This window comes from Ochotona curzoniae, unplaced genomic scaffold (genome assembly GCF_017591425.1).
Source record: "Ochotona curzoniae isolate NIBS_2020 unplaced genomic scaffold, NIBS_Ocur_1.0 scaffold_3208, whole genome shotgun sequence".
In the NCBI taxonomy this organism is placed as follows: Eukaryota; Metazoa; Chordata; class Mammalia; order Lagomorpha; family Ochotonidae; genus Ochotona; species Ochotona curzoniae.
The window spans coordinates 8,479,252-8,506,362 of record NW_024467106.1 but is presented as its reverse complement, the minus strand read 5'-3'; the positions used below and the strand labels follow the sequence as shown (position 1 = coordinate 8,506,362).

The 27,111-nt window shown below is 45.2% G+C and overlaps 1 protein-coding gene across 3 annotated transcripts in view; it reads right to left on the bottom strand.

Moving 5' to 3' along the window:
• DENND1A (DENN domain containing 1A) overlaps positions 1–27,111 on the bottom strand; it is a 486,903-nt gene that overhangs the window by 204,782 nt on the left and 255,010 nt on the right. For all 3 annotated transcript variants that reach the window (XM_040963819.1, XM_040963821.1, XM_040963820.1), the window contains one exon: positions 14,840–14,950. In XM_040963819.1, the coding sequence (XP_040819753.1) occupies positions 14,840–14,950 (111 nt within the window). The remainder of the gene's footprint in view (positions 1–14,839; positions 14,951–27,111) is intronic.

The window sequence follows — 27,111 nt, the reverse complement described above, 5'->3', positions numbered from 1 at the left end:
AAAAGTTGGAAGGGGGGTGGGTCAGATGATCACAATTGCTCTCCACACATGTGAGAATTCAGACTTAACCCAAGTGACACCTGTTTCAGAGTTCAAGCTATTTAGGCTTTCTTTGCCTTGGAGTCTGAACAAAAGAAACCGTGAGAGAAGTATCACATGACCAACTCCAAAAGCCGCCGCTGGTTTCAAGTATCCATATCAAGCAAGAATCATCCCATGAGGAGCATCTGTAGAGCTGTTGTGTGTCTTGGGGACAGGTGAGCCTCCTCTGTTGGAGAATTAGGTTGTTTTATTTAGTTACAAGCCATCTTTGCAAACATCAGGAAGTAACTGGTTTCATGATTCATATTCTGATTCAAACAGTGCTGTGGTTTTTGCTTGTTTATGATTCAGTCTCAACTAGAACGTCCACTATCATAGCAGCAGAACGTGTTGAGCAAATTCTGCAGGGACGTGGGCAGTTAACCTACCCTACCTTTCTGCAGATCTGGGAAAGCCTTTCATTACGAACAGCTCAGCCATGTTCACACTGTGTTTATCATCCTCGGTAGGGGAAGAGCTGGCTTTTAAGAAGCTATCAAAGATGTGTGAGCAGAAAGACATCTTGGAAAGCCTCAAAAATCAAAGGGCCTTCAGTTAGTCTAGGCAGATGTTGGACACGTGAGTGGAGAGAAGGAAGGAGCAAAGCATGTCTTGGCATTTCTTAGAAGCCAAAGTGTAGTGTCTTTTTGTACCTAGGCAGGGACTCATTTCTCTTCCTTCTCCATTATTCTTCCAGTAAAGGAAAGGAAGAAAAAAAAAAGCCAACCATCTAGAATGGAAATCAGAAGCCCCAACATGGAGTCAAGGAAAACTTCCCCCAAGCACAGTGCAACAGTGTGTTGGAGTAAAGGGAAGCTTTCTCAGGCCATCGCCGCCTACTTAATCAGTTCTCTTCCCCACCCCACCCCCACTTCTTTTTAAAGCTACCTAGCTACTAACTAGAGTAATCAGAGTAAGTTAATAACCAGGGCAACAAGCTTTCCTGCCAAGATTTGACACTTCAAAACATCAAAGCAACTCAAACCGCCAGAGAAGAGCATTAGCTACCAAAGCAGAGACTGACGCCATGCTATGGCAAAGGACCCTGTGAAGAAGCCCCCAGCACCACGAGTGTGCAAAAAGCTTTTCATCTTCAAGATGAAAAAGACAAAGGCAAAGTTAGCCGGAGATTGGTAACAACCCGTTTTCAGGGAGCCGACCCATCCCTGTATCCGCTGTCTGGGACAGACGCTAGGGACTGATGGTTGAGCCGGGATTCGACCTAAGGATCCTCCCCATAGGTTCACTTTGCCAGTGGATCAAAGCTGGCACTCAGGAATAAATGAATATGCCACTTCAGTGGTTTCTGAGATGTATTTAAAAATATGAAGGTATATTTCCAAAAGTTTGTAGAGAATGAAAATAGAAGCTAGGGTTTATTTTGATGTAAAAAAAAAGAAATTCATCCATTTTTTTTTGCCATAACACTCATCTTCCATGAACTTTTATAAGACCCTTTTCATTTCTTAGAGTATAATTTCTGTTTAGCTAATGGATTTATACTGTTGCTTTATTAAAGAATCATATTTAGGGTTCGGTGTGGTAGCCTGGTGGCTAAAGTCCTCACCTTACATGCACCAGGATCCCATATGGGCGCTGGTTCTGGTCCCAGGGGCCCTGCTTCTAGTCCAGATCCCTGCTTATGGCCTGGGAAAGCAGTCTAGGATGGTGCAAAGCCTTGGGGCCCTAGACCCACATGGGAGACCCAGGGGAGGTTCTGGGCTCCTGGCTTCAGATTGGCTCAGCTCCAGCTGTTGTGGTCACTTGGGGAGTGAATCAACAGATGGGGAATCTTCCTCTCTGTCTCTCCTCTCTATGTTTGACTTTCTAATAAAAATAAATCTTTTTTAAAAAGAATCATATTTAGAATCATGAGTACTATTTCTCAGGTTTCTAGATAATAAAAAGCTTTGGGTGATGAGCTAACCTATTTGTATTATTGCAAAAAGGACACACCCCTCCTCTGTACAGTATGCATACATACATAGATTTAGGTATCTGAAAGGCAGAGCAAAAGAGGGAGAAGAGGAAGCAGGGGTACAGATCTCATCCATCTGTTGGTTTACTTTCCAAATGTTTGCAACAGCCAGGGCTAAGCCAGGCTGAAGCCAGGAGCCAGGAACCAGGGGCTCCAAATGGGCTTCTATACGGGTAGCAGGGGCCCAAGTGCTTGCAGCATTTCCTGGCGCCTGCCCAGGTGCATTAAAAAGAAGCTAGATTGGAAGTGGAGCAGCCAGCACTCCAGTGTGAGATGCAGGTGTTGTAAGAGGCGGCCGAAGCCCCTGCAGCTCTATGGGGCAAATCCAACCTCAGAAACTGATGGCAAACTCAGCGAGATTAAAGCTGTAAAACAGCTCCAAACATGGTCATTTAATTAGCATTTAGTATATGACAACACAAAGAACAGTGTATTTATCTCATCTAATCACTGGAGCCTTACAGGGCAGGCAGCAGATGAGGAAACCAAGGTTCCCCAGAGTTGAGGAATCACATAAGGCCACAGAGCTAGCGCCACGGCTCACATGTGAACCCAGGGACATCAAGTCCCCGCATCTCTGCTTTAGCCCACGTGACACTGCCTCCCTGCTCTGATCGGGCTAATCTCACAATTACTAAGTATTCGCCCTGTGTACACGCCATGCCCTCCAGCAATTTCAAACTGAGAGGGGAAGATCAAAATGCAAACAATCATCTTCAACACAAAAGCATTATGAAAGAGGTGCTATAATAGAGGTTCAAGTGTGTCAGTGAATAAAGGAGGAGTCATTAGTTCTGCCTGGGGCAAGAACCAGGCTGGTTTCACAGAGACAGAGGCAAGGGTGGGGTAGACAGAGCTCTGAGGATGGATGAGACTGGTCCTCCATCTGCTGGGAGCTGAGCAGGAGTCCAGCGGGCCAAGGAGCCGCAGCATCTTCTCTGGTCACTGGAGTTCTGTGTCTGAGGCCTGTGAAGGCTGAGCCAGAAGTAACCACTCAAAGATCAAGTGACCAGTGAGAAGTGGGTGGGCGTGCAAAAATCCTTTCAGCCACCTTGCAGTAGCTGCTATCCTGTGTGTGCTGCTTTACTAAGGAGGTTAGAGAGCCTGGGAGAGGTCAGGTGACTAGCCCAAGGCCATGTGGCTAGAAAGTTCCAAAGAGTGGGTTAAGGACATGGCAGAGGCAGAAACTGAACATGACCGTTCTGAAGTCTCTTGCCACCAGCCTTGCTGTCATTTTTCTTGCGAAATAACACTCCTAGCACGGCTGTCTACTTCATCTTATGGAGCCAAGAAAGCAGCAGAAAAGCAAAAGAGAGAATTCTCATCCTCTCTGTACCAATCCTTGACTGCACGTTCTGATTTACTAGTTCACCGGAGTGACCACACTTTCAGCCTACAGAAACAGTCAAGGAAGTGGGGAGTCCTTGCCTACAGCGACCTAACACAAAGCAAGTGCCTGGGTTCCCTCATTTTCTCCCATGTTCTTCATTAAATAGTTAAACAGACACATTGTCTCTCTAGACTCATATAAACAAGTCTAATTGAAATTATATTGGTGAACTGCATTGGCATTCCCAAGTGCCACTGAGACCTTGAGCAGCTTAAACTTTGCAATGGCCTCTTCTAGAGCAGCCAATGCCAAAACCAAAGTTCTCCCATGGAGAAATATGAAAACAGCTTTCTAGGTTCAGCTGTGCCTATCACATACTCTAAACAGGAAAATGCCAAGTAGCTAGAGCCAAGGCGGAAGCATTCCTTTTGCTTTCCAGCATGGACCACACACTGGCTTCGCGGCCAGCAGTGCCTCAGTCATCTGGGGGTACAGACAGACATTCTGTGGTCCCACTGCTGCCTGAGACCCTGTGCTTTCCACAAGATCTCGGGGTCTCTTTAAGACAATACATCCATGGGCCAGGGTTCTAGAATCATTAATCCTCTGAAAACTGCACCTAGTCCCAAACAGTGTTCCATGTTTTTTGTGTATGAGGGCAGTAGAGGCAGAGAGGGAGGTAAAAACCCTTAGGCAGACAGCCCTATCTAGTGGAAGTCCCATCTAAATTAAAACGCTGATATTCAGCCAGAATGCGTTGTAGGCCACAAGTACTAGCTGGCAAGTCTTGTTACTTGATACAAGTCATGTCAGGATAGGCTGCAGTACCCCCTGGTAGGTACAAGACCCAGGGCTGGAAACACGCCTGTTAGAGGGACTGTGGCACTCCCCAGCTACGCTGTACCTATCACTGGAGAGCAGGGGAACCAGGGCTGGGGGAAGGAAAGGCTGGACAGGCGGCAGCACCTGTTGGCATAGGTGAGGGCTGGGTTGTGTTGAGCTAAGCCACAGCACTTGTGGGAGTGCATGAGAGCCAGATGGGTTGTGGGCTGGGCCAGTCTAGACTATAGCAGAGGCTGGCACATGCAAAAACTGGGTCTGGGAGTGGACCTGATGGGCCTTATTGGGGGTTGCCCTGACAAACCTGTGGTAACCGCTGGTGTGTATGAGGACTGGGTCTTTGGTGGGCTGGCTAGACCAGGCCATAGCACCCATATGTTCATGTGAGATACTGGGCTGAGGTGGAACTGACCAAGCTGCATCCACCAGTTTGTGTTGACTGGTGCAGGTGACAGACTGCAGCTGACCCTGTGCCAGCTGGTGTTCACAAAAGTAAAGTCTGAGGTCACCCCACGTGAGGTTTCTTGGGGGAATCCTTGATTAGACCACTGGATTCTGGTCTACTGGCTCCTGGCCACAGGAGCACAGTCCAACCTTGAAGTACATGTGTCAGGGTTGGGCCTCCTTAGTTGCTGATGCCTGTGTGGTAGACGGCAAATCCAGACACACACAGGGCAATGACGGCCAGTTCACCTAGGCCAGCAGGGGATGAAAACTGCCTCATGAGAGGATGGAAAGTAGAACAGGTTGGACACTTCTCCTGACCAAGCTTTGCAGCACGTCCCTGGGTCTGTGGATACACTAAGGTGGACTTTGTGAATCAGTAGATCTTAGAAAGATTTTCTCAACCCTGGAGCAATAAAACATCTCAGGGCTATCGAAATCACTCAAGTAATACCTTCAGAATACTCCTCCCACATTGGGGTCTCTGGGGCATCATCAAAGGACCATCCCCCAACCCTGTGTGCTGATGTAGCTTTGGACAGCAAGGAGTAGTCCTCTCCACTTCCTCCCCTGTGGACACAGGGGAAAAAAAAAAAAAAACAGACTGAAACCTGTGTCCCATCCACCTTCCTGCATACTTGACCCTGCTCACTCTAATCAGAGGCCCACATGGGCATGTATCCCTCTTAACTATGTAAACAGTATTACATTTTTTTAAAAAAATGCTACTGATACTCTTTACACTACAGAATCTGCGTAACATCTCTAGGTTTTCTGTTACATTTCAACACCAGTAAGAGAAAACCGGCTCTCCCATGAATTAAATGAAAACCATAGTTCAAAAAATAGTTAATTGCATTCACACTTACAAACCAGACAGAAACCACATAAATAAAATATACCCATCTTTTCTCCTGTGTCCTGTTCCTGCAAGTGCCTTTCGTTTATTTTTCACAGTTTTTAATATTCTCTGAGCCACAATAAAATTTTATGTAATGGAGATTAGAGAGGCTGTGTTAGTTAAAAGTTTGGCTGTGGAGTCTGTATTTCACGCCACTTCGTTACATTTTGCTAAGGATTTCCCTCTTCACCAAAGGGATTCGTTTTCTTCTCACTTCTCTCAACAGTCTTGGTAGGTTGTTAGTGTGAACTAGGTTAATCTCTCTCTTAACATATAAAAGATGAACAAACAAAATGTTTGATTTACTTTTTAAATAGAACACTGCATTTAGTCTTAGAGTTCTCTGTTTGGGAAGATTCCAGTTCCAAGGTCTTGGCTCCTCTTGAGCGCAGTTTGAAACAAAATAATGCAGCTTGTTCCTGAGGCTGGAACACTGCAGAGTGGAGTACGCAGGCGAAGAGGTCTTGGCTCCAGGCCAGTCTTTCAAACCTTAAACTGCCACTCTCTGTGCTAACAGGGTTGCAGAGAACTAAGCAGGATGGGGCTTTTCTATTCCAGAAGCACCAGGAAACCCGGCACATGCAAGACAAGGTGAAGTTGACCAGGTAAGACGGAGAAGTGAAGCTGGGTCTGAATGTCAGCTCAGTTCACAAAGTGGCCCTTTCATGGGTCATGGAATCAGGCGGAGCTCAGATAACGGATGCTGGCAGCGGGACTGCGAGGGGTGGGATCAAGATCAGGCCGTGAATGGAGCTGGGCCTTTCCTGAGATTCCACAGCATCTCCTGTAGGCCAGCTGGAAGGTGCCCCAGGGGACACAGAATTATCACCCCTCATTCTTCAGGTCTCCAGCGCTCAGGACATGCTTGGTCCCGCATTTGCTGGGACAAGTTTTCGTTCTTCTAGTTACAACAAAACTGGCAGGGAGACAACAAAAGGTTGTGTCTCCCCTCCCTCCATCTGAACCTGCTAGTGAGACCACAAAGCCATGGTGAGTTAGAGAAGATGCGGCCCAGGGCCCTGTGCTTGTGGCAGAACTGCGTCGGTGCAGCTGACAGAGAGCTGAGTCTAAGAGGGCACAGACTGAGTGGACCAGATCTGAACAGTGCTCACAGAGGGAGACCTTGGGCTCACAGAGTGTGCCAGTTAGAAAGCCACATGTCAGGTTTCCATAAGCTAGCATGGTGCCAGGCACACAGAAGGAGATCACTCCACCTGAAGCCAGGCACCTGCATGAGTATTCAGAGGCAATGGCCGGGCTGAGGGTTATTTTCTGTCACTTTCAGGGCCATGGTCAACAGAATCATGACAGGAACATTTGTCTGAGTCCAAGCACTGCAGGGAACTCATGACAAATGGAAGGTTACCGAAGAGGCCACTTGAGATGGCAGGAAGGAAGCTGCCAAGAGGAGTGGGTTTTAATTCCCAACCTCCGCTGCTTGTCTCAGCCAGGGCACTCTGTCTTCCTTGGCCAGCATTCTCCTCGGTAACAGGAGAATGAAGGCAACCAACTCCTAGGACGCCTGCAAGAACTCACACACAAACGCGATCATCACAGTTGCACACACGGTCAGCAAAGTGACTGGCAGAGGGGGTGACTCAGAGAGGGGAACATCAACTTTAAAAAGACTCAGAGAGCACAGCGAGCTTCCACGGTGAGAAGTGTGTGAAGCCTAACAGAGCATGCTATACAATTCTGTGGATGCTGTCCTCATGCCCCTTTGAAAGTCTCAGAGCTATTTGTAAGTAACACAAAAAACTTTCTCAATCCCTACACAATCAGGCCTTACTTCTGACCCCAATCAATAATGCTAAGTTGTGCCAAACACCTTCTCTGCCAGATTCAGCTCAGTACTTCTGGGAGTTCTTCCCATTTCCCTGGAGGAAGGATATTCCTACCAATGTGCTTATGGCCAGTGGGACAGGCCCCCTAGATGGTGGTTACAAACTGGCACCCAGCAAATACTACCTGGTCCCCAAGGATCGCTTCAAAAGGATGGCTAGCATTCATTTGTATGAGGGAAACTCAGAGTTCATGGAAAGTGGAAATATTTACACTTATTTTGATACTGAAAATTTTTTGAAATCTATGCATAGGAGGGGTCTTTCACAAGTTTACGGAGATGGATTCTGGGTAGGGCTGGTACTGTGGTGCAATGGATTAAGCTGCCACCTTCAACACCAGTATATTCCATATCAGAGTGTTGGTTCTAGCCTGAGCTGCCCCACTTCCAGTTCAGCTCCGTGGTGTTGTGTCTGGGAGAGTAGTGGAAGAGGGCCCAGGCAGTTACACCCCTGCCGCCCATGTGGGAGACCAGCTGGAGCTCCACGCACTTGGCTCCAGCCTGGCCCAGTCCTGGCCTCTGCAGCCATTTGGAGGATGATTCACCTGATGAGAAATCAGTCAACTAATCTATATCTCTCCACCATTGAAATAAACAAATCTTTTCATAATGCACAATGTATAAAAACAATGCATGGGTTTAGAAAAAATAGTACCAAGATAAACTTGGCTTTCTTTCTTTTTTTTTTTTTTTTAAGAATTACTTACTTTTATTTGAAAGACAGACTTACAGAGAAGAAGAAACAGAGAGAAACATCTTCCATCCGCTGGTTCACTCCTCAAATGGCAGCCATGGTCAGAGCTAAGCTGATCCAAAGTCAGGAGCCAGGAGCTTCTTCTGGGTCTCCCATGTGGGTGCAGGGCTTTGGGCCATCCTCTACTAAGGCTACCTAAGGCTTTGGCCACCCTCTACTGCTTTCCCAGACCAGAAACAGGGAGCTGGAATGGAAGTAGAGCAGTCAGGACATGAAGCAGTGCCCATATGAGATCCTGGTGGATGCAAGGATTTAGCCACTAGGCTATCGCACCAGATTCTAAACTTGGCTTTCAATACAACCTTTCTGTGGGCTTTCTGAAATACCCTTGTAGGAGTAATCCTTGCTTGTTTGCCCCTTTCCAGAAGCCTTGCTCCCCTGACATTGCATCACACTCACCTAGTGGTATGGCCATCTCTCCCACTGATGAAGATGCTGATTAAATCTACCCTTGGAGATGGGCTGTGGCACGGCGTGGGGGTAAGAGCGAATTTTTTTCATTGTGTTGATGGAATTACATGGTGTTATCTCTGTCGGGGTCTTATCTTCAACCTGCCTGCTCTCCTTAAGGGTTCCATGAAGCAACAGGAATTAGACTCAGATATGAACAGACAGAAGAAAAATGGAGCCTTTGTGCTACCAGAAATCACACTGAAGTGCTTACATTAGAGAACAAGATTCAGTTAAGTTTCCCTATTTATCATTTATTTAAAACACACACACATATTAATCAATATACATTAACCAAGCCAAGAGAACAAAAACGTACATTTTTTCTCATTCAGAATATCACAAGGGTATTGACCGAGGAGCGCTGAAGCGCGTGTTATCTGACTGAACGGAGCGTGGCTGAGTCCAGCACTGCTGGCGTACACTTGCGTGTGGACACGCTGGCCCTCCAGAGTGTCTGACAGCTTTTCTCGCTCCGACCCTTGAAGGCTCAGAGCTGCATCAGGCCTGCATCTCACCAAACCGAGACGCGTGCTGGCTGTCAAGCAATCACAGGCAACGTCAGGCTCGCCAAACCTGTTGGCGAGAGCCTGTCCCTTCCACCCCTACCCACCGCCCGTTCGAAAGATCATGGAAAGCTACCCTTGAAGAAATAAAAAGCAAAAACTGAAAAATTTTCAAATCCTCCATTTGCATAAGTCCAAAGGCTTGACTCAGCTGGATGCCTGCCCAGCTACTTCCCACCCAGAGATGTGCTGCGTGGCTGCTAACGTGTGTGAGAAAGGACACCCCCAAAAAGGGCTCTCAGACCAACAGGCAGGAACTCAGCTAAGACTCAACTATGTGTCAAAAGGCTGGCTTTTCTTCTTTTTAATTAAAGTTAAAAAAGAGTGCTTCAAAAGTTCATGAAAAACATAAGTTTACCTTTGTGGGAAAAACAAAAACCAAACTTTGAAATCCATGCATGGTTGTTTCACAAAATGCATCTTCCATGAACTTCCTTTTAAAAAGTTTATGTATTTTTATTTGAAAGGCAGAAAAGGTCCCACTGCAATGGCTCAATGGCTAAAATCCTCACCTTGCAAGTATGGGGTTTCCATATGGGCGCTGGTTCGTGTCCCAGCTGCTTCATTTCCCATCCGGTTCCCTGCTTGTGCCCTGGGAAAGCAGTAGGATGGACCCCGCACCTGTGTGGGAGACCCGGAAGAAGCTCCTGATTTAGAATTGGTCTAGCTTCAGCCATTGCTGCCATTTGGGGAGTGAACCAGCAGATGGAAGATCTTTCTCTCTCCTCTCCATAAATCTGATTTTCTTTATAATAAATACAGATAAATCTTTAAAAAGAATAGCAGAGAGAGAGAGAGAGAGAGAGCACCACAGGGTTCGCACCCCCAAATTCCTTCAGCAGCTGGGGCTAGGACAGGCTGAAGCCAGGAGCCAGGAATCCCTCCAGGTCTCTCCCAGACAGGTGGCAGGAACCAAAGTGCTTCAAGCACCTGCTGCCTCCCAGGGTGCACTTTAGCAGGAACTGGAATGGATGTGGAAATGAGACTGAATCGCACACACGATCAGGAGCAGTTCATTTAACCACGGCACCACCGTGCCCACCCGTTCCTGAACTTATCTGAAGACTAGTTACATTTCTCTTGCAAAATGCTCATTCATGTTTTTGGTCGACTTTTCAATTAATCATCATCTTTCCTGCCTTTTAGGTGTACTGTCCTTTGCATGTTCCCAGTACTAAGCCTCTGCTGGTTTTACTTATGGCGAATCTTCTCAGTTTGTGACTTATCTTTCCATTCACTGAATGGCATCGTTTAATGAACAAATGTTCACAGTTTTCACTTTTTCTTTTAGGCGATGTATATTTTGGATCATCTTGAAATAAATCCGTCTCTGAGATCACAGAGGATCAGGCTCCTATTTTATTCCTTTCAGAAGTTTTCAAATTTCGTCTTTCACATTTAAGTCCTTGACCAATTTGGAATTTAGACAGGAGAAACATCTTCCTTTGCTTCCTCATGTAGATAGCTGGTGACTGGAAAGTCCATCCACTCCCCATGGGTTCCACGAGGATCCAGCCCTGTTCCTGCCACGTGTGCACCCATTGCTGTGTCACTGCTTCTAGCACCTTCACAGCTTTAGAGCAAGTTTGGTGTCTGGTAAAGAAGGCTACGACAATCCATTCTTTTTCTTCAAGTAGGTCTTGGCTCTTTCTTCGGATTTTGCATATTAAATTTAGAATCAGCTTGTCAGATACCATGTAAAACCCTACTGGGATTTGGAATGCAATTGTATTCTGTCTACAGAGAGTTCTGGGGCAAAATGACATCTTCAAGGCAGCGTGCCTTCCTCTCTGTGAATGTGGTCCTGGTTCGTTCTCTATCTATTGGTAGTCACAACGGACTGTTCTCTTACACATGTTAATGTGTAAGTTATATTTATAGGTTTTCTAGTAAGTACACTTTCAGAATCAGCCCAATTACACATTACACATTGTCTTGTTTACTATTTTCTTTAAGATTTTTACATCCATGGTAACGAGTGACACTGGATGACAGGTTTTTGTTCTTGTGGTGTCTTACGTGACTGAACATCAAAGCCATGCAACCGTCACAAGAAGAGCTGTGGTGGGTCTCTCTTTATGCCAGACTCTTACAGAATTTGCCTAACACCGAAATTATCCATTGCTGGAGATATTTGGTAATATAAAATATACTTATACCTATAAAATCAACTGGACCCAGTATTTTCTCTAGAAAAATATTTTAAAGCTTTGTCTCAGTTTTTCTATTTCTTTATGAGACAATCTGGCCAAATTTTATCCTTCTTGCCATTTAACCTTAGTTTTCAAATACTGGCACAAATTTGGCAAAAGTATCATTTCCTTTAAGCTTTTGATTTTCTTTTCTCATTTCTTCAGCAACACATTGATCATTCTGTAACATGTTCTTTAACTTCTTGTTTTTGCTAATTTTCTAGTTTTCTTCTGGTTATTGATTTTGTTTTATGGCTTTTTATTTAAGGGGATGTATAGCAACTGTGTAATAGACTATCACATCCAAATGTGAAGATACAATGCAGTGTGTAGATCTATTTTCACATCAAAGATGGACTCCCAACAAAACTGTTTAATATATCTTAACAACAGGATGCTGGACTCTCTGCCATTGTCCATACCTACAATGTCAAGATGTACTTAAATAGTAGAATAATGGAATTACGACTGATTGCGAACGACTATACTATCGTAAAGATGTAGGGAAAATCAGTGTGGGGGTGTGTGTGAAAGTTTGGGGAGGGAGGGATGGGAAATCCCAGAGTTCATGGAACTATATCATAAAATAATAAAATAAGTAAATAATTTTTTAAAAATTTAAAAAGTATATTTCTACTATGTTAAAAAAAATCTCTATTGTTTCAGTTCTTCCCATTTGTGATTTACTCCATTGCCTCATGTTAGTATTGGGAAGGTGCAGCAATACCCAACTGGATGTATTTATCTTAATATCATCACCAGATGACATGCTCTTCCATATCTATAAAGTCACGGTAACAACAGAACCCACTAAAACCTGAGCTGTGAGAACTCATACAGAGTCTAACACACACACAAAAAAGGCTCTAAAAGTCAAGACTAATCATAGGGGCAGGCACATTGGAACACAGATTAAGCCATGGCTTATAATGCTGGCATTCCATATCGGAGAGCTGGTTCAAGTCCATGCTGCTTTGCTTCCAATCCAGCTCCCTGCTCTAGCAGATGACAGCCCAATTGCTCGGCCTCTACCAGCCATGTGGGAGACCTGGAGAGATTTCTGGGTTTCTGGTTTGGTTTGGCGCAGCCTTGGCCACTGCAGTCATTTGGGGAGTGAACCAGAGGACAGAAGATCTCTATCTCTGTCTCTCCCTAATTAGTCTTTAAGAATGTAAATCAACACTAGTACTGTAGGCTAAGCCTCTGTCTGCAGGGTTGGCAGCCCCTATGGGCACTGGCAATCCCTACGGGCATCAGCTCATGTCCCCACTGCTGTACTTCTAATCCAGCTCCCTGTTTATAGCCTGGGAAAGCAGCGGAGGATTGCTCAAGTTGTTGAGCCCCTGTATACATGTGGGAGACCCACTCCAGGCTTCCGGCTTCAGATCTGCTTAGCCCAGCTCCAGTCATTGAGGCTATTTGAGGAGTGACAGAAAATGGAAGATTTTTCTCTGTCTCTTCTCTCTAACTCTGCTTTTTCTTCCTTTTTTTTTTTTTTAAAGATTTATTTATTTTTATTGGAAAGCCGGATATAGAGAGAGGAGGAGAGACACAGAGAAAGATCTTCCATCTGGTGGTTCACTCCCCAAGTGGCTGCAACCGCTAGAGCTGAACCAATCCAAAGCCAGGAACCAGGAACTTCTTCCAGGTCTCCCATGCGGGTGCAGGGACCCAAAGCTTTGGGCCGTCCTCGACTGCTTTCCCAGGCCACAAACAGGAAGTTGGATGGGAAGTGGGGCTACTGGGAATAGAACCGGTGTCCATATAGGATCCTGGCACATTTAAAGCAAGGACTTTAACAGCTACATTATCGCGCCGGGCCCTAACTCTGCCTTTTCAATAAAAATAAATTAAAAAAATTTTAAAGCAAATCACAGGGCCCTCACTCCATTGAGGTGACAGCCTAGTTCTGCTCAGCTGAAGTTTAGTAATCCAAAGCACAGTAACAATTTATAGACTAGATACCTTCAAATGTGCCCTCCTCTCTCATCAACCCTAGAATCAGTCACTGGATAATCCAAGTTGCAGTACACCCATTCTGAAATTTGTTCTGGGTGTTAATGCCCTGAGATCATGAACTTAATAGGAAACAAAGCAAGAGGCGCACTCCAGGCCGTTTGGACCTCGAGGCCAAGGGCTACACTTCCTACCCACCTGCTGTGTGCCATGAATCTAGGGTACAGCAGGCAACCAAAAAAGTAGTGAGCTCTGGACAAGCCATCAATAACCAAAGACATGAGACAGTTATTAAGAAAATCCTGCCTCATCAAGATGCCTTGTCTTGACAGGCAAACACCTAACTGATTTTGTCCAAAGCCTGTTTGCGAGGGAACTTCCCCTTACAGACACAATTCTCTGTCCTCTCCCATGGGACACGTGCTAGCTTTCTTTGTTGTTGTTGTTTAAATTTTTATTGTTAGCTCTTCTATACCCTGTCATGTCTGTATGTCCTGGCTAACAGCAGCAGCAGCTTGCGTTCAGGTTCAAGTTTACCAATGCTACATTTACTCTGTATCAAAAAATTAAGATGGATTGATGAATGGATAGACAAATAAATGCAGGACAAAGCCTGACTGGTAGAACCCAGCTGGGATTATACTGGTGTTAACTGTAAAAGAATTTCAATTGACCTTCATAAACTATTGGCGGCCATATAAGCTCTTACATCAAACAAGTGAGAAACTAGAGCTAAAGACATGAAACACGTTTGCATTCTACATGTAACAAGTTTTTACAATACATAAGGAACTTATTCTAATTTGTAAAAGAGATATCAATACCCCTGAAGGAGCAGCAAGAAAAGCTATTAACAGAATATAATTCAAAATATATGGAAAACAGCTAGTTACCACTACCAAGGGGTAAAAATGCAAGTAAACCTGACAGACCATTTTATAGCTACTTAATTAACAAAATCAAAACAAAAGACACTTGGATTCTCTCTCTCCCGGCAAGGCTGTGGCAGCAGTGACACATTCACACACTGGACAGCATTCACGAAACAAGTGCAGCCCGCCTGAGAAGCAAGCAGGGAGTCTGGTGCTGCGCAAGCCCTGTGACCTCCTCAGGGAGCCCAAAGATGGGCTCTGCAGCGTTATTTACCACAGTGTTAGCTAACACGCAACCTAAATGTAGACCTAGTAACCCATGACACATCAACATGAGGAAATACGGCACACACACACACACACAACAACAACAATGCAAGTTTCTGTGGAAATATGCAAAATGTCCCTAACACATACCCGGATGGAAAAACTATAATAGGCGGTGAGACTATAAAAATGAGTGAACTGCTGTGATGCTGTAAGAGAGTAAGGACAATTAATGAAAATGATGTGTTACCCCACGAGGGGACTGCGGTGGATTCCCTTTTCTAAGGATTTCCTTTCATCTTGCCCGTGCATCTCTCAATTAAAACTCAAGCCCTGGAAAGCCCGTCTCGAGACCGTCTACTCACAGTGCTGAGCTTGCTGCAGATGATGAGGATGCGGCGTTCGTAGAGCATGCTGGCGTACAGGTGCAACATGTTGTTAACATCCACAGCCACAAAATATTCTGTCAGATTTCTCTAGGAGAAAGCAGAAGGCTGGGTTGGTGGCTTATTTGCTGTGTCTTGTTACAAACACTATCTCATGAAAGCATGAGAAAACAGAATCATCACAAGGTGTCCGCTCTTTCTTCCCCCTGCCCCCCAGGCCTGTTCCTTCCCACCTGGGAGACCAAATCCCACTCATGCATAAAGTCATGAGGTGTGAAGCTGGAAGGGACCTCAGACATGAAGCCACCTACGTGGTAAGCAGAGTTCACAATGGGAGCCACATGGCACTGGAGCTGCTCCTCCTGCCAGTTCCCGAGGGGGGCATAGGACAGGAAACCTGTAGCCTTACAAGGCGAAAACCAGGGCCCAGTGCCATGGCTCAGTTAACTAACCCTCCCCTTCAACTGCCCGATTCCACATGGGTGCCAGTTCATGTCCCAGCTGCTCCACTTTCCATCCAGCTCCCTGCCTGTGGCCTGGGAAATCAGTAGAGGACGGCCCAAAGCCTTGGGACCCTGCACTCACTTGGGAGACCTGGAAAATGCTCCTGGCTCCCGATCAGCTCAGCTCTGGCCATTGCAGCAACTTGGGAGTGAACCACAAGTCAGAAGATCCTCTCTCTATCTATCTCTCCTTCTCTCTGTAAATCTTTCTAATAAAAATAAATTATTCTTTTTTTTTAAAGGAGGAAACTAGTCACAACGGGCTGGCTAATCAGCAGTGGAGACAGGACTGCTGTTCACATCTTCATACCCCAAATTCTGTACTAAAGTGAGAGAGCCGGCATGCAGCTGGCTCAGAACCTGTTTCAGTACAGCTGCACCCTCCGACTTTGCCCCTGGCCATGGGGCGGTGTGTACCTCTCCTATTGTCGCCACTGGGGTCCCTCTGGTTTACATTCATGAGTGGCTCAGTAGGAACTAAAGCAACTGTGAGATTTATAATTTCTCTGTTATTTCACTCAAAAGCGAAAAACTGAAGACAAGGCAGCAGCAGCAAGTTGTGACAAAGCAGTGTTTTAAGGAGCCCCTCCCTTTTTTTGGTACCCCAGGCTTCATTCTCTTAATCGCTGCTATAGACTGGAGCTCTTCAGATTTCTACAACCCTTTCTATACCCACCTAATTTTAATAATACATATGAATATGCTAATTTCTTCAATGTTACAGGTTTTCAAAGCCACATAATATAATCTAGTGAAAATAAAAGGGGCTAGGGAGGGAAGGAACAAGCCATTGCCAAGCGTTGTAGTTTCTGATGATTGAAGCTCTCTCACCCCCATACTGAAGTAAGCCAGGTGGATTTCACACACAAAAATAGCGTAGAGGGCTTTTCAACAATATTACGCGGTGGGAACAAGAAAGGACACTAACCCTAGAGTACCTAGTTAACCACAAACCTTTACAAGAAAAGAACAAGTGCATTAATGGCTCCAAAGCAAGTGGCAGGCACAATACCACACACTTCCCATACGTGATTCCGTGCAATCTTCACAAACGCCCACAGAGAGCTTCTTTTGACTAGTTGGGGGCATTCAATCTGGGTGGATCTACTACCAATGGCGTCGAGTCTGACTCCACAGTCTGCAGCCTGTCTTTTACACGACACTATCTCATACATGATTCAAAATGCACAAGGCTTTATATGCTATTATGTTACTTAATTTTGAACCACTCCTTGATCTTGGTATTGTAGGAAAGACAAGAAGACAGGCACAGAGTCGGTATAATTTGATGAAGGGTCATAGAGTGTAGGCAGATGATATTACAACCCTGGGTAGGCCTGCTCTCGCTCATCATTACTGCCATTTATTGAGAAATCCTTAGTGCTAGGCAGTAGGCATTTCTGATTAATTAATTAATGTCAAAGAGTTACAGAAAGGATGGTGGAGGGAGATCTTCCATCTGCTGGTTCACTCCTCAAATGGCCACAACAGCCAAGAGTATGTCCAGGGGCCAGGAGTTTCTTCTAGGAGTCCCCCGTGGGTAGCAGGGGCTAAAGCACTTGGGCCACCTGCTGCTGTTTTTCCAGGCACATCGGCAGAGAGCTGGATGGGGAGTGCTCAGAGAGTGGCAGCAGCATAATCCATTACGCCACAACATTGGCCCCAGGGAGTCTTTTATCACTTTCCTCTCTAGTTTTCTCAAAAACCCCAAATGAGCATTACCTCCATTCTGCAGATGGGATAAATTAAGGCTCAGGAAGACTCAGTGGTCTAAAACCCATCCAGCCAGACAGGTCAGAACTAAGTTTCCCCAAAAACCAGGTCTCCTGAATCCAAACCTCCAACTACCACATGAACTTGCTTCCCAAAAAACTCAGTGAAAAGCCCAAGAGAAGACGCAGGCAAAGCGGCCTGGGTGAGTCAGTGGGCAGATCCCTTGCCCGGCGGGCTGGGCAACGGCTGAGCTACTAACGCTGGGGTGGGGCTGGCGCCGCTGGAGGCGGTGACACGGCACAGCTCTCCTCGCGAGCAAAGCGACGAGGCTCATGGCTGAGCATTTTCAGCGCGAGCTTAACTGCTGATGAATTGCATGAATTTTTCTTTTAGGAGAGGATGGAAGTAAAAAGAAAATAGAAAATGAGGAGCTTAAAGAAGGCCAGAAAGCCCATTAGCACTTTTGACAGATCCAAAGATAACTCTGAAGCCACCAAAACGTGGCCTCTGGAGTGTGCCAAGAAGCTTCACGCTGGATAGAAATATGTTACACAGCTTGCCGTCCAAATAGGGAGACACGGCGTCAGAGACAAATCCTGTGCCTTATTTTGGTGGGAGAAAAAAAAAAAAACACACAACGATCCTTTGGTGGATGGGGAAGGGGGCATCTCAGAAATAAAAACACCACATGCCCCAACCATGCCCTGGGCCCCAACAGCCACTTGAGGGATCCAGGTACCAATCTCCCCAAAAACTCTACACAGGTATGTTTAAAATATGTAACACACAGCCAAATCCTCTCTAAACTGTCATGTACTTTTTTTGGTCTTTCTCTTCCCATCTGTGCTGATTACCAAGATATTTGTGTCTAAACAGAAGCTGTCTTTCTTATCTGCTTCCTCCCTGCCTCTTTCCTTCTGGGACGCCACCCGCCTGAGCGGGTGCGAGTGGGTGGAGGTGCCAGCAGCCATGGGAACCTCATTCAGCCGTGGGAGCACCTGTGGGCCAGAGAGCAGCCCTGGCGTCAAGGAGCACCCTCCTATGCCTGGGTGCAGGAGAAAGCCCCCTCAAAGGCAGGGCCCTCCCTCCTCCTGCCTGCTTGAGCCACACCAAACCGCAGAGGTGAGGCGATGCTGTGTGTTTCCAGCTCCCAGACCTCTACTGCTGCTGCTTCCTTGGCTTAGCATGCTCGGCTCTTCTCTTCCTTGAGGACATCCATGATCTTTTCAAGACCCAACTTAATAATCACCTCCTCCTGGAAGTCTTCCAGGACTCATTTGTCAAGTTTCCCCAATTTGTGTTTCTAAGGCAACTTATCCATTGTTCTTATAAATAAGTCAGTTTCAGGTTTTTTTTTTCAGACTGAGGTTTCTTTGGGTAAAGTGGCATAGTTAGTCCATCATTTAGCAGTAAGAAGGAAGAATGGGTCAGGAAGTGGCCAATGGTTGAGTAGTGAGGTACAACACGCATGCCTGGAAGCAGGGCAGTGTGGCCAGTGTACCAGGAAGACCATGGCAATGAACTTCAGGACTCTGGCTCTGAGTTAGACCATGTGATCAGCTGTTTATGCATTATGAAGAGATCATGGGGGAAAAGCTGACACTGGAGACAACATGATGTCCGAGAAAATAGCTTGGGTTGAGGGTGAAGAGTAAGGGAGTAGCTTTTCAAGGTTATTTGTGGCTGTTGATTAAAATGGTAAACAAGCCAGTGACCCATTCATCAGGTAGCTGGGGACCCTGCTCACAGAGGCAGGTGTTCATTTCCCAGTAGGCCCATCGATGCGCTGTGTGAGATCAGAGGATGTGGGAAGGGAAGCTTTCGTCAGCAAGCTGTTCTTGGTCTACAGTGCCGCCAGAATGCGCTGTAGTCCTACCCTGACAAAAGCTACAGGTGGCAACCCTCTGCCCAGCACTCCCCTCCCACTGCTGTGACCAGGCAGCAGATGCACCTCTTTAAGCCCTTCTGTGTGCCTCATCCTACCCTGGAAACTGGGCCTGCACACACAGGCCACATGTAACATTCATTTCCTGGGAGCCTAGTCTCAGGGTAGGAGGGGCAGAACCCAGAAACCCACACTCTGCAAACCCTTGGGGTCTTGGGTACACCCCAGGGGTGACTGGGAAGACCTGCTCTGCTGAAAGCTACAAATGAAGGCTGGCAGGGTCTAATAGAGGACAAAGTGCTGGACCTGAGCCTCCCAACAGGCGTTCACTCCATGGGGTAGAGAGAAGGCTGGGGTGCAGGCAGGGGTGTGGCAAGAGGAGCCCCAAGGGCAGGTGCAGGGTGGGGCACTGGATTCCCATCAGTGGAAGCCCAGGCTGTACCCCACAAGGAAAGCATGACGCCTTCACATCAATGTCTCTAAGGGAGAGTCCATTCATTTAATGAAAGGTGTCTTCCTTTAAAAAAAAATTACTTTCAAACATGGTGTCACTGGTCCCATTATCATAAGCTCAGTGTTGCAGCAGGTCCCTTCCAGTGCTAATTCCCTGGGGTTTCGATCCAGACAAAGAGGCGGAAAAAGGGCACCTGGCATCACCCCACTGCCCCCAGGAGAGGCCTCTGAAGGCCTGCTCCCTCCTAGCCGGCTCTGCTGGCTCCTTCACCAACCCAGGTGGCTGGGGACTTTGGGGCTCAGTGTGATCCCTGCCTGAGGTTATGAAGCAGGTGGGGGTGGTGGCTGTGGGAGGGGCTGGACTGGGTCAGGGGTGGGTGGGAATAGAGCAGGGCTTAGAGGGAAAGCTTCAGGTTCAATGCCTTAGGGAGATGAGATAATCCTCAAACCAAAGAAGTGGCTCTAAGCTGGGTACTCCTTGGAGCCTCTGGAACAGATGCTAGTCCGCCCCGCTGTCTGTCATTTCAGGCGTCTTTGTGGCTTTCCACTTCATCCCTACCATGGATGACGGAGACCAGCGGCTCTGTGCCTGGGGGAGGCTTTCCAAGCGTGGGGCTCGGTTTGGTTTGGTTCTTTTTTTTTTTTTTTTGGAAGAATAATAATTCAGGTTACCTTTGTAGGGTGGGATTCTTAAAAGGGAATTCTAAATTTGGATTCTAAAGTCCTCTGCCTGAGAAAGGATCTCACAAAGCTCCTGTCAGCAACCACAGCCCAGAGAAGTTGTATTCCAGGAAAGAAAGCAGAGTTTGCTTGGAGGTCAAGTGTTATCCCTCTGTGTGAATGGAAAAGCCATTAGAATAAACAATTACCTGACAACTCCTAAGAGCAACAATGGAATTCTCTCTAATCTCAGGGTCTTGTACTACCACCTAAACTTTGTTTATTTTTGAAAGCTGTGATGAGCTCATAAATCTTTCCTATATCACAGAGCATCTTTGGACAAAGAGAAGTCTGGACAGTGTTGCATGTAACTGTCCATGCTCAATGCTCTCCTCGCATCATTAACCACTTGGTATGACACCGAACAGATAATTAAGACAGGTTTGTTTAATATTCCAAATGATGGGTTATATGATTAACCATTAATCAAAAGCCAACTTCAAAAACCTGGCCACTAAAAAAAAAGCAAAAAAATTAAAAAAAAAAAGTTACATAGCCAGTTTACAATGTAATTACTACTACATATCTGTTCACGATCTGTGATTTTTTTTTTTACGCAGGTCAACTGTTCAAAATTTATAAAGATTTATGCTCATTTAATTATTGCCTGCATAAAATTCACTCCTACATGTGTTATCTTGATAGACAGAGAAAACCCTGATGAGCAATTACACAGCGATAGTTTTTCAGTGAAAAGGAGAAAATATTTTTACAAAGAAATTGTAGAAATAATGAGAATTAACTTCACCGGGGATCTGAAAGTAGAAAGAAAATTAATTTTCCACATTTGCTTTTCATTAATGTGTTGCAGACAAATTGGCCAAAAAGTCAACTGAAAGGAACTGCTCTTTTTCCCTCTCCTAGACGGTGGCTACATTAATTCATTCAGTCATTTCATTTAGACAGGGAGAGCAACTGTAACGTTCTGGTCTCGGTGCTGATGAGCAATGGAGTGATAAAAATTCTCATCCCCGTCGCTTATACAAGGAGAGAGGATGTGAACCAAAGATCCGCATCATCAGGCAACTCACACTCAGGGTTGATCACTTCCAAGGCGCATGTGGACAACTCCGGAACCAGGTACCTGGACCCAGCAGCACCCCAGTACTTGGACCACGTGGTCCAGGTGTTGTGCATCTGGTGGCAGACTATTAACTCCACGTCCCAAAGTCCATTGACACTGTTGCTTATTGAGGTCAGTGGTCCGTAGAGAGGTCCATCAATAGATGTGCACAGAATACTTCCCAGCTCACACAGGTGTGGGAGCCTAGGACCACACCAGTCCCAGGCTTCAGAAATTCTGGTAGAATGGGACTGTTGGGTGCTTTCTGTGGCTCCATGAACTACACATCCCATAAACAGGAAAAGTATTCATCTTCTCAACCAAGAACATCAAGAAAATCTAGAAAAGAGCAGCACCAGGGAGTCCTGTTTCCCAGCTCTCAGCCACAGCTCAGATCTCAGGAGAGGTTAGGGTGGGAAGTTGACCAAAGGAGACAAAGGAAAGAACCGTGGGGCATGGCTATCTCCATCTGGCTAGGGGCTGTCCTCATCCACCCAGTATTCTTCATATTGCTTCACAGGGTAAGAACATGGAGGCTGAAGGGGTAGGAGCAGGCAGCCCAGGGTCCCAAGTGCTGCAGCCCAGGGGTCTGGCTGTCTCCCCAACTCTTGTTCTCTCCCTGTAGCAGACACTATGGTATTAACAACCCCATGGTGGTTGCTTGTTTCACTTTTCAATGCAGCAATTTAGTCATTTTAAGTAAGTCCTTGAAAAATCACCAAGAGATTAAAATGCAAATTTTAACATGGGTAGCAATTCTAGGTCAAAAAAATCACAAATTGGTCCTACAGAAGTTCAGAGTCTCCATGGAGGAAAACCTTTCCTGTTTCATTTTGCACTAGAGATATAAAAATACTGTTTTTTTTTTCTTCCTCATGAATATCTTAAGACAGCTCTAGGGAGGAAGGGGCAGGAGTACAGCAGAAACAAAACCTTACAGACCTAGGTTGCTACACGCCACCTGTGAGCAGGTCTTGGGGCTGGTAACTTCATGACTGTAAGCTCCGGGCTCCCTAAATGTATCATGGGGCTCACGTTCAACTCTCCCAAGCAGTGGTGAGGATTAATGTGGCGGATGTTGGATGTAGGCAGCCTGGCAGATTGGTCTTACCATTCTGCTTAAGAACAAACAAGACCAGCTTTTGACTGGTTTGCAAAGGAGGATTTAGGGGACAATGGGTCATATGCAGGGAATTGGTTCATTAGTGGCAAAAACAGCAGAAGGAATGTGAATTTTTTAAATGGTGGGGGCAGGAGAGGCAACATACAATGCAGACAGGAACGGGAGGTGGGCTGATGGGTAAGGCAGTTTTAAAAACAATCTAATCTACTGGACACTCTATTGCACCACCCTAGCGTCACACTGATACCCCTGCTATGAGTTCGACAATACCATGGAGATGAATATTATTTTATCTATTTATTTATTTATTTTTCCTTCTCAACCCCTGGTGGATTGTACCTAAGGGGAGGTATAATGGAAGCGCAGTGGAAATAAATATGTCCATAGGTAGAAACACAGAGAAGTATATTCCTGTTCTTGCAATATAAGGATAGACTCACAGTGAAACAACGGATAAGCCCCTGCATTGTTGGGAGACACCTCAATGGCAGTATGATGGACTTCAAAGGGCACTCAAAAAAAAAAAAGGGCACTCAAAATACAATTATTGAAAGACTGGAGAACAATGTAGGGGGGAGGGGTTGAGTCAGGAGGGGAGGAAAAACCCCAATGCTTATTAAACTGTCATAAAATAAAGAATAAATGAATATAAATATAATATCCCATTTTTTAAGATTTATTTTTATTATTTATTATTGGAAAGGCGGATATACAGAGAGGAGAGACAGAGAGGAAGATCTTCCGTCCGATGATTCACTCCCCAAGTGAGCACAACGGGCCGATACTATGCCGATCCGAAGCCAGGAGCCTCTTCCGGGTCTCCCACATGGGTGCAGGGTCCCAAAGCTTTGGGCCGTCCTCTGCCGCCTTCCCAGGCCACAGGCAGGGAGCTGGAAGGGAAGCGGGGCTGCCAGGATAGAACCGGCACCCACATGGGATCCCGGGCGTGCAAGGCGAGGACTTAACCACTTGTGCCACCGCGCCGGGCCCCATAATATCCCATTTTTAAAAAACAATCTAATCTCAGTAATTGCAGTTATGAAATTTAAGAAATTATCACAACTTTCAGGCACCTAAATACTAAATTCTCATGGAATGCCTGGTCTGCAAAAGGAAAAAAGATGAACAGAGTACATACTTAATCTCAGCAATTTTTAAAATCATAGCATTACTTAGAAGAGATCAGAAATGATCAAAATGTCTATTTGTAGGGAAACATAGTAAAATATGGTGACTTAGAAGCCAGCATTGTGACACAGAAGTAAAGCTACCACCTGCAATATCGGCATCCCATGTGGGTGCCAGTTTGTGTTCTGACTGTCCCGTTTCTAATCCAGCTCCTTCTAATGGCCTGGGCAAAGAAGCAAAAGATGCTCCCAGCACTCAGACCCTGCCACCAGTATGGGAGGCTCCAGAAGAAGCTCCTGGCTCCTGGCTTAGGTCTGGCCTGGTTCTGACCACTGCAGCCATTTAGGAAGCGATACCAGCTGAGTTTCAAATGAAGAAATAAACTTTCCAAAGTAATACATGGTGTACTAAATATAAATTCATTTCTTCTCTTTCTCGGTAATGCCCATTCACAAGAAGTCAAGTAAAAGAACTGGGGAAGAGACAGTAATGGAAGAGATGTCGGCTTTCTGGTGGTTAAGACATATGGAGTGCCTGAGTTTGAGCCCTAGCTCTTTGGTTTCAGCTCAAGCTTCCTGTTCATGCAAATCCTGGGAGGCAGCAGGCAGGGTCCCTGTCACCCACAGAGTGAACTCAGACTGAGCTTCTGGCTCCTGGCCTCAATCTGGCCCAGCCCTGGATTAAACCAGTAGATGAGGACTCTGCCTGTCTCTTCTGTTCAGGTCCTCGTTGCCTTATTCCTATCCAGTTTCCTGCCAACACACCTGGGAAGACAAGAGAAGATAGCTCAAGTACTGGGGTTCCTGTCCCCCATATGGGAGACACAGAAAGCGTTTCCAGCTCTTAGCTTCAGCCTGCCTGGAAAGCCCTAGCTGTTGTGGCCATTTGGGGAGCGAGCCAGCAGATGGAGCATCTATGTAGGTCTCCCCGTTTTTTCCCTTTTTCAGATACATTTTTAAAACTTGAGAGGAGGAAGGTAGGAGAGGGGGAAGAAAAAGAAAAGGAAGAGGGGGAAGAGGAAGAAGCAGTTAATACTCCCCATTATCCTTGACCTTCAATGACGGAGTGAGTACTATCTTCAAGATTCTGAAGGGAGATTTCCAAGAGACACAAACTACCAAGAGTAGATTCAAGATAGTAGCAGTTACACAAGGTCTATAAATGGTGTGTCTAACACAGTCCTTTCTGAGACAACTACTGGAAAATCTCAGTAAAATGTGGGGAGTAAATTCCAGAAAGAGGAAGACTGTGAAACCTGAGAACTCTTACATGATAAAAACTTGTACAGAAATGTGATCATAATCTATCTACTTCAGCCTGTTCATTAAAGTGTAACATGATTAAAAGTAAACATCTTCTAAAGGCAGAGGAAGAATGGGAAAGAGGAAATGAGAGAGTTATTTGTGTGTGTGTGTGTGTGTGTGTGTGTGTGTGTGTGTGTGTGTGTTTCTGTGGGAGGGAGTCAAAGGTGGTAAAAAACCTAAACTCTCATGTTCTACAGGAAATTAAACAGGTGATGTCTGCAACAGGAAATACATGTAATATACAGCAAGGAATGTACTATTGTAACAATTTTGAGGAAAACAGTGGGAGGGGAATTAAAGCTCATTCTTTTCTAAATCTCTTATTTATAATAAAAGCATTCAGAGCTATGAATTTCCCCCTGAGTGTGGCTTTGGCCACATTCCTTAAATATTGTTGCCTAGCATTCTCATTGTCATTAACTCCTAAATAATATCAATTTTTAAAAGCATCTATGACCCAACAGTTGTTTCAAATAGATGATTTTCAAAGCACTGAACTTATTTATTTCCAATTTTATTTCACTGCAGCAAGACAGTGACCTGTGAGAGCTGAATTTTTCTATTTTGAAATGGCTATCATGATCTAGTACATGATCAGTTTTTACAAATGTTCCATAGCACCTGACAATAATCTTTCAGTAGCCTTTTGCTATTGGTCCCGGATACCTCTACATCTTCTCCTCCTGCAGAGTTTTCCAGTTCTATTTGGGTTCGTCCATTATATATATTAAACAGACGACAGGCTGGCACTGAACCTTAATATGGGGGGAATTCCCAAGTTTCCTCTGCCAGTATGAGGAGATTTCTCTCCTTAATTTTATAATTCTTTCATCATGTCAATGAGATTGTTTTGAGAGGTGAAAGGTAAAAATTATGGACTCAAATGGCATGTGACAGTTCAGTATTAAGAAAAATCAGAGTCTAAATTCTGATGCTACCATTTCTTTGCTGAATGATCTTGAATATGTTATTTACGCCCTCAGGCTTCTGTCTCCTTCCATAAGACGAGAATAGTTATGGTAAGTTATCACCAAGCTTGTTGATAGGTAGACACAAGATAGGTAAGGCACTGAATGCTGTCTTTTATAAGCAGAACTCCATAAATACTAGTTATTGTTGAAATGGGGACTCTGGGCTGATGAATAATAATAATAATAATAATAGTAATATTATTATTATTACTTAATGTTAAACACAAAGGAAGTGATATTTTCCACCATAGCCTGATCATAAAGATAATGGATAGCTCAACAACCCAAGCTTATTAAGGTCACTAACTAATTATAGCACTGCAGCATAATTCATTAATTACATTTGGTTATTTGATATTTGTCTGTGCTCTATGGACAACACACAGATGTATTTTCTTTTCTGTGAATCTACAGCAGTTATGGAAAAATTCACCACTTATTCCCGCACTTTAAAAAAGTAACCAGGTATGTACTGTACCCAAAACAACTGAAAGCAGGAACTCAGATACATGTAAACCAATGTTGAAAGCCATATGATGCACAGCAGCCAAAAGTGGACACAATTCAAGTGACCATCACTGCATGAACAGATGAGCAAAATGTGGGAGCTTCCTAAGAGTGCATCCTTACAAGGGAAGACTATTTTGGCATATACCACAACATGTTGAACCGTACTAGTGAAGTCAGCCAGCCATGGAAGGACCCAAACTGTGATCATATTTAAATGAAATACTCAGAAGAGTGCACGTAGAGATGAATCAGAACTGGTTGGCCAGGACTGTAGGTGGGGAGTGGGGAGTGCGAGGAGTAGGGAAGGGGAGGGAGGACGGAGAGAGACCAGAGAGCTACTACTGCTCAACAGGTGCAGAACTTCACTTTTGTATGACAAAAAAGGTCTGGAAACTAAATGCATATTGAATGAATGTCCTTAAAACTACTGAAATTTAGACTTAAAAATGGCTCACATGTTCATTTTTCTGCATATATTTTAGTACAATTTTTAAAAAGTAATCAACTGCCCAAGCAGGACCATGCTGTATTATGTTCTACATGTTGCTGATCATAGTCATTGTAAGCCATTCTGAAGTGAGCCTTGAGTGGACACACCACTCAGCACACTCAGAAGGCCAGCCTTCACCTTCTGCTCTCTCCCACTTTGGGTCTCAGCTCCTCAGGCCGTAACAATTGGGGTTGGGGGAACACGGTTCTCCTGCTTTATCAGCAAATACTTCATTGTATTCTCTGAAAAGAGGATATAGAAATGTGAGAAGTATAAATGCAACTACATGAGTCATTCTACCTTAATAAAGAAATCTCTAAAGGGAAGATCTTTCGTATGGAAATGTATCATTGATAAGGACAACAAAAAGAGATCGAAATGACCTAAG